Genomic DNA, 11636 nt, shown 5'->3' on the forward strand with positions numbered 1-11636 from the left:
CCCAAAATACCCTTTAATTTTCCTTCTTCAAACTAGAAAACTCAAAATTTGCCAGTTAAGTGAGTTTGCCCCCAATGGCCCCATACAAGAGAACAACCCAAAAAATATGTAGTGATTACTTGGGGATTTCATGATATACTTTACACAATATAAGGACTTTTTTTATATTAGACAACTAGATAAGTGACCTCTTTGCTATTAAATAAATTTCAGGACACCCTTTTGTTATTTTCAACGGAAGGATTAGGGTCTTCGAGAATGAACGGTTGAGATCTTACACCACTAGCGTTTCCTTCGCTTATATTAATGTGCTAAAGGGTTTCTCGCAAACCCTAGCAAGTGTGAGGGAAGCAGCTCTGAATCTAAACGATGGGTTAGTAATCCTCTCTTCCATGAAGGATTTTTACTGTTTGTATCGAATGATCGATAGGTTCGCCATTTCGTTTGGATAGCTCGATGTTTTTGAGATTAAATTTTTTCGTGATTCCATTCGAGTTTTTTTTTAAGGGTTTTTATTTAATTTTCATCTATTTGTCTTTCAATATTTGTTTAATTTTGAGTTTCGTCTGTTTTTTTTCTAGATTTGAGAATTAGGATTTTGATTATTTTGGTGGAATTTTAGGAGCGTACAAGTACGTGTCGGAGCTATGGAGGAAGAAGCAGTCAGATGTGATGAGGTTCTTGCAGAGGGTGAGGTGCTGGGAGTATCGCCAGCACCCTTCGATCGTGCGTGTCACACGACCCACTCGTCCTGACAAGGCTCGCAGGTTGGGTTATAAGGCCAAGCAGGTAAAAAAAAACATTTTTTTTAAATGTTGGTTGTTAATTTTTTGTTATATTGTGCATAAAGATGTTTCTCATATAGTATAATTTAATTGTTAGTTTTAGTGATCTATGCTTTGGGTTTGGTTTGGTTTCGTACATTCTTTCATTTATCGTTGTTCTGATTACCTTCTCTTTTAGAAGTCTAAGATAAGACAGATAACATTATTACCTTGATTGTGCCTTTTTTTAGAAGTACTCCGATTGTCTGTAAATTATTTTTTGTTAAGCCAGCAATGACGATGATGTATTAGCTTGTAAGAAAAAAATAGAATACGACAAACCCCATTTAGATATTGTTTTAGTTGAGGAAAGGCAAATCATGTAAATCCATGTATAGACCCATGAGGGAAGCGTAGAGGAATGCAATTTGTGCTCCTCAGTGTTTATGGGGGGAGATGTTTGAGACATATCTCAAACTCCCCAAGTCATGTGTAAAAGAATGGGAGCATAGAAGGGGTGCTCACTGATTACAATGGGTAAACGTTTTAGCAGAGGCACGTGCCTTGTGTGCCTCTGTTGTATAGGTAGGGCTGTCAACGGATAGCTATCCGATCGGATAGTGCTATATCCGAATTCGAATCCGAAAAAAAATAATACTATCCGAATTCAAATTCGAATCCGATCGGATATCCCTAATAAATATTCGAATTCGAATCCGAAAAATTTATCTGATATTCGATAATATCCGATCCGATAAAAAATCCTACGAATCGCATAGTCGAAACCCACAAATTTCCCTCCGACTGGTTCGCATCGGAGAGAGAAAGAGAGAGACAGAATATGTACCTGGATGGTTGCCGGCCGGAGAAAACGTATCGGAGTTCGCACAGTCGAAACTCGAAACCCACATATTTCCTTTGAAAAATCACTCCGATTGAATCCTCTAATCTTTTCCTCTAATATTCCCCAATAACTCAAAATCCAACTCGTTGTGATTCATCTCAAATATATCTCCATTAGATATCTGGTTTGTACATGAAAAAAATCAAATTTAAAATATAAAAATAAATAAATCACAAAAAAAAAAAAAGGATCTACTCACATAAAAAGCTACTACAAACCCTGCAGTGTAATCGGAAGGAAGTTTGATTGAAGCACTGAAGAACCCATGTAGGTAAAGATCTTGAGAGACAAATCCTGTTCGTGGGTATTTAAAATATTGTGGAAAAAACTCAAAAATAGCTCAAAAATGAATTAAAAATAAATAAAAAAGAGAAGAGATGAGAAACCTGTTTTTTGGTCAAGGGAGAGATGAACAGTTTTACCATCTTTAAGTATAAGGAGATTATCATCTCCAAAGAGATGAGAATAGCCCTCATCAAAGGCCAAGATAGGTAGATTTAGATTTCTTTTGGGATTAATAGAAGTTGCAAAAGAGGTGACAAATAATAGAACCAAAACAGAGAAAAACACCATAAAACCCATGTAAGAAGAACCTTTTATTTTCTCCCTCAAAGAAGATATAAAAAGAAAAATCTCTTTTTTGATTTTTTCCTTCTCCCCCCTCGGTCCGACTGGTTCGAACTTCAAAGAGAGAGAGAGAGAGAGAGAGAGTGTGTACCTGATGCTCACCGATCGGAGAAGATGGTGGTTACAAAGTTCGATCGAAACCCACCGTCGATTGGTTCTTCATGTTTTAGCCATTAAAGGGTTGAGAGAAGATAAAGTTTAAAAAATAAAATTTTGTTGTGTAACACGAATACACAATAACACACATATACATATATAAAAGTTTTGTTGTAAAACATAAATACATAATACATATATTATATCGGAGCGGATATTATCGAATCGGATATCGTAATATCCGAATTCGTATCCGAAACTCATTTGAATTTTAAAATGACATCTGAATCCGAATCCGATATCCGAAAATTTCGGATAATATCCGATATTTCGAATTCGAATTTGAATTCGGATTTCGGCTATCCATTGACACCCCTATGTATATGTACAGTTCATATAAAAACCATAAACATTTTTGATAAAAAGATTAGTGAATTTATGTTGGTTGATATGTTTATGTTACTAACAGATGACCAAGCCCTAAGTCTCTTCCTCCTTGACCATAAAATAATTCATTTTTTTAGTTTTTGATGATGCTCCTGACCCAACATCACCTTCCATCTCTCTCTCTCTCTCTGTGCACTGCCCGTGCTCTCTCACCCTTCGCTTGTCTGGAAGCACTGCCACCTCACCCCCTAACTGAATCCAACACCTCTTGGTTTGCTTAATTCATTTTACACATGAACTAGATGCAGTCTTACATATACCAGAAAGCTTGTAAGTTGGATTATAAATATTTTAATCATATGAGGAGGAGTTTCGTTCAAGTTGAAGTGAAGCTGTAGACCTTAATTTTGTGTTTCTCGAGTTTTCTGTTGGCCCAACCTCTGTGTAGCATTAAAATGTACGTCGACTTCGTTTTTTGTCCCAAGCATTAAATAATTGTACTTACAGTTTTTTTAAAATCTCATATGCATCCATGCCACTGGGAGTCCAGTTCATCCTTATATTTAATAAACATGGCTTCCATGGCTGTACCATTTTTCTATTTTGTGCATCATGGCCTACTGCACTAAGAAAATGTCCTGCATTAAGAAAATGTCCTGCATAAGAAACTATGTATTGGATCCAGTGGTTCCATTATAACCTCAAATAATTTCTAATATTGTTGGATCATAGTAATTAATGATCTTTATTTGTTTCTTAGTAGTCTCTTGGAATTGGGGTGGTCAGTCAATGTGACCGGGAGGCACAAAATTGATGATGTGTCTGCTAACCTTTGTTTTGGTACTACTGTTAATCTTACTGTATACTAAATCCATGGTCCCATTAATACTAAAAAAAATGGGAACTATCTTAGTTTTCTAAGGTTTGGTTTGGAATTTTCTTTCTTGAATGTTATGCCCTAGCATCTGTTTATAGTGTTTACCGTAGTCATAGAACTGGAAAATGCAGGCTGTACACTTGATTGACTGGTAATTAATCAACATATGACGAGGAAATTATGGGCCCAAACATTGGTTGGTTCACTTTCACATCTGTTTTCTATTTCTGCATGACATTGAACTTTATTAATTTGAAAATTGAAAGAATGAAGTAGATAAAATATAACTATATTTGTTCTCTTTTTTGAAGATGTCATGTCTTTGTTATTTTTTTGAATTTGTCAGGTTACATTGTTCCTGTATTCTTTTTGAGTCTATGAGTCCTTTGCTTGCATGATTCTGTCTATATTTGAGTGGTAATAATGATACATTTATTTTTCAGGGTTATGTGATCTATCGTGTTCGTGTTAGACGAGGTGGTCGCAAGAGGCCTGTTCCCAAGGGTATTGTTTATGGTAAGCCCAAGAACCAAGGTATCACTCAGTTGAAGTTCCAGAGGAACAAGAGGTCAGTTGCAGAGGAGCGTGCCGGTCGGAAACTTGGTGGCTTGAAGGTCCTCAACTCTTACTGGCTCAACGAGGTCTGTACAATTAATTTACTGTACTTTTCCTGCACACACCAATTTCGGTTCAATTTACTAGACTAGGCTTGTTCTAATTGAATTTTTCTTTGATGCAGGATTCTACTTACAAATACTTCGAGATTATCCTGGTTGATGCTGCTCACAATGCAATCCGCAATGACCCTCGGATCAATTGGATCTGCAAGCCTGTTCACAAGCACAGAGAGCTTCGTGGGCTCACCTCGGCTGGAAAGAAATATAGGGGTCTCCGTGGAAAGGGACACTTGAACCACAAGGCAAGACCCTCACGAAGGGCAACCTGGAAGAGGAACAACACCCTCTCTCTCCGTCGGTACCGTTGATTTTAGTAGTATTATTACTTGGTGTTATTTTATTACCGTTGTTGTCTTGGATTTTCAGTTGTAGGGTTTGTGGCTCTCCATTTTGAGGAAAAGAGTTTTGATGTCGTATGTTTATGAGACTTGGCTAAACTCGAATGATTTTGGAAACTGTGATTGGTAACTTGTTTAAGAGTGTGGCAGTTGTCACTTTTGGGATCTCTTTGGCAATGATTCTATAGCTACTTTATTTTCTAATAAATTTCTTACTTGCATTAGAGATCATGTGGTACATAATTTTGGTACAATGATTAATTTCATTGCATTGGAATTACCGTCTAATACTCAGCCTGCACCGCTGGGCACTGGTCCTAAATCTACAGGGGGCATAGGATGATTAAATTGACTTGGATTCGAACTTGTTGATTCTGTTAAATACTCTTTTTGGGTTCTGAATTTGTTGCTTGGAGTTGAACATACCATTAACAATGTTTTGCTTTTGCACTCAGTGAAGTGGGTAACCATATGATGGGTCAGATTATCCATCATTAAATACGTAGGATGTATAGGGTATTGTTACTTGCCAAATTGTTAGTGGTATCATGCAAGATGCCCCTTTGGGGTTTCTCATTTTGGAGTCTACACAAATGACCATTGTCGGTCGTGTAGACCCATTTTGGTCCATCTGCACCATACTGTGAAGTGTTGTTCCTTTCTTCTACCTGCAACTGTCTTGTGAGATTGTTAATCAAATACATGTATGGATCAAGTACTAGTCTCATTTATGGATCAAGTACCCCAAAGTTGTGGGCAAATATGACTGGTGAGGGAACGTGTGGATTACAAGCGAAGGATACCACATCAATTGCTTTAAGACCATGTATTGGTCGACTAAAATGGCAAAAGTGAAGTGTTTACATGGCCTAGTTTAGTTTAAAAGATGGGTGGTGTTAGGTGCATTCATAATAAATTTTGTGGTGTTTGGTTAAGCACAGATTTGTTAAGGCTGTTGGGAGTTGGTATCCGATCAAAAGATGAATAGTTACTTCAAAGCAAGAATGCTATCAATATCAATATTAGAACCAGCGATTTCATCCAAAATGTTAATCGTATTGCCAGAGAGCTTATGTCATTAATGGATTCTTTTTCTGGAAATTTGCTTGAAAACATGAAAAGGCTACCGTAATTGGTGTCACAGATGTTTTCTTGTGGAAATGCTCGAAAACCTTAGCGTCGTTGCGAAAGAATAGTGCTTGCCGGCCCATTTTCATGACTGTAACCTTCACCATTCTTACTTTTCCAGTATTTTGAAGCTAAACTTGTAAGGTCAATCGACGATGATACCATAGACTTGTATTCTATTCCCATCATCAGCGAGTTACTGATCTCATTAAAATCAGGTTTAGTGATAAAAACAAAAGAAACTCCTACAGTCCTACTTAAACCAAACCCCAAACAGAGCAAAATCATTATTTTGGATTAAGATGGCACTTTTTTTTATCTATAAATAAAAACATATCATTGTAACTTCTCTAATCTTCTCATTCGCTCTATCGTCCTCTCTCGAGCCTCCCCAGTTTCTCTATCTTTTCATTCTCGATTTCTCTCTTTTACCTTTTAACTCCCAACACCTTTTTCAAGTTCTCTTTTACGACATACCTCAATCTTGAGGGAACCGCGTCAATCGTTGTCCTTGTGTGTCTGATTGCATCTTGTGTTTATAGTGCATTGGTTCGGTTTTTTGTAACATTCACCCTTAGGAAAATGATTTTTCTCCATTGCCTAATGTTATTCTCTCACGATTACTCCCAACCCTAAAACTAAAAGCCAGCTCTTTTCCTCTTTTTCCTACGTACAATCAAAACAATCAAACGATGAAATTCATTTTCTCAAGGAATATTTTGCCAGAAAAATTCCCCCCAATCCTAGAGACCATCCATGTATGGAAAAGGGCTGCACTTAATCGTTGGTTTACTAATTAGGATTAATTTACTAATCAATTCTTGACTCCTTTGGCAACTCTTGGCTTGATTTTAGAAACCATATTTATTTGGACCACATATATAGGTTAATAGTCTGAAAACAAAGCATCTTACAATATTATCTACAAGTTTTACATATTTCTTCTCCAACTCTACTTTGTAAATGCATTGCAAACTATTAATATAACCCAATCTCTTGATTAAACCTTAACAATTCCAGTGATCGCTCGGTCCCTTCAATACTTCTCACTTGATGAAGCAGATTTTGTATACTATCAACCCATTTCTGCTTGTAAATCTTGTTCTTGCTTTTGAACTCTAAAATTTCTTGTGCAGTTTTCAGACCAAAGTAGCAACTCTCTTCCATGCTCTCCTCGCTTTCTCTCATCGACCACATGGTAATCCCATCACAGACACCATACACAACACCTGGTACAGACATAAAATCATAACATCAGTATAATATACCAAGGAACCAATAATAAATTTCCATCTCCATGGTTTAATAAACTTTATTATTACAACTTTGTGCAAATTATATGTGGATTGGTCCACAAAACATAAAATATATCCAATCCTGATGATTAATGATGTAAATTTACTCAACTTCAAAATCTGAAAAAGATAAAAGAAAGCTTACACTTCTTTTTCTTTGAAAAAGCTCCTGCAACATGTTTGCTTTTGAGCTTAACCATGACCTGTGAACTTTTGTTGATGTAGATGGAGACTCGCTTCCAACGAAGGATCCCTGTCAAATATCAAATATCAAATTTGTTAATGTCAAAACCCAGATTATAAAAACGCAAACACAACGAATATATAACACATACATCACCCATCAAGATTTATGGGTTCGACAAAGTGCCTATATTTCCATTGATGAGGTAATGATTCATTAGCTCTGTTTTCGATCTCTAGAGCCTAGATGGTCAACCAAATGAATGGTTTGGATGAACGAAACAGTGGGCCATATGTACATTCAATGGGTTCCATGAAGGATCTTATTTTCCACAAGCTACACTAATAGAGTGATGGTGAAATTGTGACCATCTTATATATAGATTGAATGATAGCAATCGTTCAATGAGACTAACTTATGTTGAAAGATTGTTATGTGGGACCCAATTGAATGATATTTCCAATTCACTGCACATACACCTCAACGATACTGTTTACTATAGGCACTTGTTGCACATGAGAATCTAAAATGATCACCAGTTGAATGCTGATTTTGATAATGGGATAGACGGATTACCTTTTCGTGTACGATGAAGCAAGTCACCCTTGCACATAAAATCATGGACCTCCCTTTCAGCTCGACAAGTATCCACGACACCCCTTTCATATGGAATTACAGCTGCATTGTTCCTCACTTCTTTCGGTTGTCTTGCTTTCAGTGCTGCTGCTCCTCGTAAAGCTTTTTCAATTGATAAAATTTGTGAACAAAAAATTGAAAATAAAACCGCTAAGGCAAGAAAAGAAGGAAGAACACACAGAATACAACAAGAACTAACATGGTTTGGTAGTGTGTATCCATGGAAATGTGATAGTGATTTACTAACTATGAGAAAGAAACTACAATTCGGTTTTTCTTTCAATAATCTTAAAAAGGAACAATGCAATTACATTTTCATAGATAATTTTTTATTTTATATCGCAAATGACAATAGCACCCTTACTTTTATTACTACAAAAATCTTTTTTGAGGCAAAAATGGAAAACACATGTGTGGAGTTACCATGTCCCGTTGAAGTCTTGAACGTTAGCATTTCCTATAGGCATTCCTTAAACTAGAATATCAACATTGCCCTTGAGATCCTTAATTTGGATATAGGTTTACAATATTCCTCATGTACAAATAAATTAATTCTTGGTGATGAATCATGACAAAATATTATTGATTAATAAAGGTTGGCATATATGAGTGCATCGCATTGCATCGTGAAACATTATTTGCCACAAAATCATTAGAAAATTTAGAAAAATGGAGCTGATACCTGTTGCAGCTGCAGCTGTAAGTGTCATTAGATCGCCCGGGGTTCTAACATCAACAGCTGATCTTACTATGGAAGCCACACGATCATGATCTGCCCCAGCTAATTCAGCAGTCTCGATACAATGTGATGCTAAGAGCTCTGTAGCAGATGCGACGGTGGTACCCATTTTCGAGCTTGGACCATTGGAGTTCTCAGTTGCAGCCACAGCAGCCAATGCTGCAGCAACTGCAGCAACTGATAAGGCAGCATGAACCCGGGCATTGTCCACACGTGCCCTCTCTTTCTTCTTTACTTTGTTATTGCTAAACTCCTTATTAAGAAACCATTTCCCAACTGACCCTGCTTTCCGTGCGTTAACTGTTTTAACCGCCTCATTAACTGTTTTGCAAAGCTGCCAAACAATAAAGATGATACAAGGAAAACATCAGAAAACAATTGGTAGCGTGTAGATCATCATCAACAACATCAACAAAGCTTTACGCAAAAATTAATTTGGGAACTGGTTGAGTGTAAGTATGATCTACTAATGGCATCATTTCCCTCCCAAGAGATCTTCGATGCCAACTTGGGACCTGATTGAATGATCCTAACGATCCGATATCTAGTTTTTCATTTGGACCGTTGATTGTAATTTGCATTAACCATCCAAAATTTGGACAATGAGGCTCATTCCTTTCAGTGTGGTATCTAAATATCGAAACTTATCATATCTCATACATATTTGGATGCTTCATTCTATGTTGAAAATTTTGGCCGACTTTGGCTTAATTCTACCATATTCATCATCATATATGTTGTTTATTAGATATTCACATAGAAAACATGAATCCTATTTTTTCATTCAACTCTTTCTAAAGTAGTATATTCAGCTAAGACTTGTATCTTTATATATTTTCTAATCATCTCTGTCTGTCCAAGTAATTTCTGGCCATCCTTTATCAAGCACTTCTAGATTTTCTTTTTCTTTTCTTTTTTTGGTAATAAAACAGGTGAAGGTGGGTTCTGATTTCATGTGTTGTATCAACATTCACATACTTTACCAACTAACTAAGTTTTTTTCTTTTTGGAAGGTAATCGTGAAGTTGGGTTCTAAGAGAGTCGAACCTAAGACGTGGGAACACTTTCCACACGACTTACCAACTTGCTAAGCTGGCATCTTCAACTAAGTTGCTACTTTCTATAATACGCTTTTAGAGTTTTTGACTCGCATCAAAAGCTCATACAATTCAACAAGGTGCATAGAAAAGATAGATAGATCTTACATATTGCGGTGCAACAATGGTTTCCCGATTCTTATCAAGATGGTTGTCGAAAAGGAAATGTGTATGTTTATGAGTGAGAGCCTTGGAGATTTCGGAAGCAGAGAGAGTCCATGATCTTGACAAGAACTCCATGGGTTCCTTTGGTGTCTGTGGTGGAGGAATTGACAACAATGACGATGGCGCTACTTCCAGCACTTCATCCTCCTCTACATCCTCTAGCCCATGTAAAGAATTCTTTTTCCATGTCAAATAACGACCACCCTCCATTCTCCCAATCAGTCACTGAAAATGAAAACAAGATAGACATCAAAATTTCAAATCAATGGACCCACTTGTTTCTCTTGAAAAAATGCTAAATCTAATGGATAGAAATGATCAATCAGTTTGACTTCAAGGTTTTGAAGTCTATCTCAAAGTGCTAAATGGTACACCAATGAATCCATGAATGGTTTGGTCCATCATGTGTGGACCTTCACAATATTAAACAGCCTGATTGCTGATTTCCTGTTGTTTGATTCGACTAACCTGGTCAGGGGCTTGTTTGTGAAGCCCATGTTGAAAAATTGCTAAATCCTACAATGGTTTTCAAAGCTGCTTTCTACTTTCTCATCTGCTTTCATTACCAACAGCGCCCAAGCTGACTCGAATGAGTAATGTTGTATACAATTTTTTATAAATATATATTTATAAAAAAATATATTATAGGATCAAATTAATACTCAATCCAGGACGCATCATATTGGTTCTGGAGTCAATCAGATACTTATGGGTTTGGCTCTGATCCGTTCCGAACCCAATCCATTGACAGTCCTTTCTAGCCATGTAGGGCTAGAGGTGCCAACGGATCGATTCTGCTTTTAGGTCTCAAAACCTTGCAAAAAGAATTGATCCTACAAATACACATTACCCATCGGTAACCAATGATAAAACCAACAAAAATTTTAATTCGAAAAAAAAAAAAAAAATTTAACATGTAAATTTCTCAATTGATAGTTGATACTAACCATGAATTCTTGACTGTCTTTGCAAAGAAAAAGTGGAAAAAAAAAAAAAACAACTAAGTCTACACATTCTCTTCAGATTCTAATTTTAGCTGAAGTACATTTATTTCTGGTTAGCTCATTGATTAATATTTAATTAGATTACTCAATGCTTATATAAATTATAAATTATAAGGAAAAAAAATCCATTATCAGATCTCCTTCGAGTAACCAAAAGAGACCAGAATCTTAAAGGGTAGACCCAAAACCGATTAATCGGTTTTTGGATACATTTGGAAAGTGGGTGATTATGGTTTCAAATTAAATTTTGATAAAAACAAAACCACCCAAGCAGAGATTTGAGATTTTTCACATATTTTTAATTGGTGTAAAAGAACCCAAGCTATATAATTTCGAAAAAAAGATATATAGAGAGAGATGTATGTTATATTACCTTGCAAGCTCAGCTCTTAATAAACAAAGAAACTGACGACTTAGCTTCAATTAGAACTCCAAATTCTCTATGGATGTATATATATAGTAGACAACTAGTTGGAACAGAAAAGATGAAAATCAGGAGTGATCAGTAAGAGACAGAAACAGATACAATAGAGTCCTCGTGCTTGATTATTAATACTCCATGAAATCAGGTGCTGGGTTTTCTTGTTTTCGAGCTCGAAATCGAAATCTATCTACAAAGACACAAACAGTTGATGTTCATTCCATTTGAATTTCAAAGAAACATTCTCCTTGATAAATGGGTTTGTGCTTCACTTCCCTCGTGCAACCCAGCTGCACT

At 36.3% G+C, this 11636-nt stretch overlaps 2 protein-coding genes and 1 pseudogene across 2 annotated transcripts; 1 reads left to right on the top strand and 2 right to left on the bottom strand.

Annotated features, from left to right (window-relative positions):
• The first annotated feature begins 245 nt into the window (after nt 1-245).
• LOC147380585 (large ribosomal subunit protein eL15z-like) lies at nt 246-4847 on the top strand. The gene is made up of 4 exons (XM_086431471.1): nt 246-373; nt 623-789; nt 4099-4296; nt 4395-4847. Exons 1-4 carry the CDS (start codon nt 370-372, stop codon nt 4638-4640), a joined length of 615 nt encoding a protein of 204 aa, XP_086287597.1. The 5' UTR covers nt 246-369; the 3' UTR covers nt 4641-4847.
• LOC147380586 (putative xyloglucan endotransglucosylase/hydrolase protein 28 pseudogene) lies at nt 1691-2312 on the bottom strand (annotated as a pseudogene).
• Nucleotides 4848-6647: 1800 nt separating the features above from the next.
• LOC147380587 (VAN3-binding protein-like) lies at nt 6648-11636 on the bottom strand. Its single transcript, XM_086431470.1, has 6 exons — nt 11292-11636; nt 9858-10139; nt 8596-8986; nt 7854-8015; nt 7239-7346; nt 6648-7027 (listed from the first exon to the last, which is right to left on the bottom strand). Exons 2-6 carry the CDS (start codon nt 10122-10124, stop codon nt 6777-6779), a joined length of 1179 nt encoding a protein of 392 aa, XP_086287596.1. The 5' UTR covers nt 10125-10139; nt 11292-11636; the 3' UTR covers nt 6648-6776.

Source organism: Akebia trifoliata, unplaced genomic scaffold, assembly GCF_017979445.1.
Source record: "Akebia trifoliata isolate Shusen 1 unplaced genomic scaffold, ASM1797944v1 Contig01285_ERROPOS320191, whole genome shotgun sequence".
Taxonomy (NCBI): Eukaryota; Viridiplantae; Streptophyta; class Magnoliopsida; order Ranunculales; family Lardizabalaceae; genus Akebia; species Akebia trifoliata.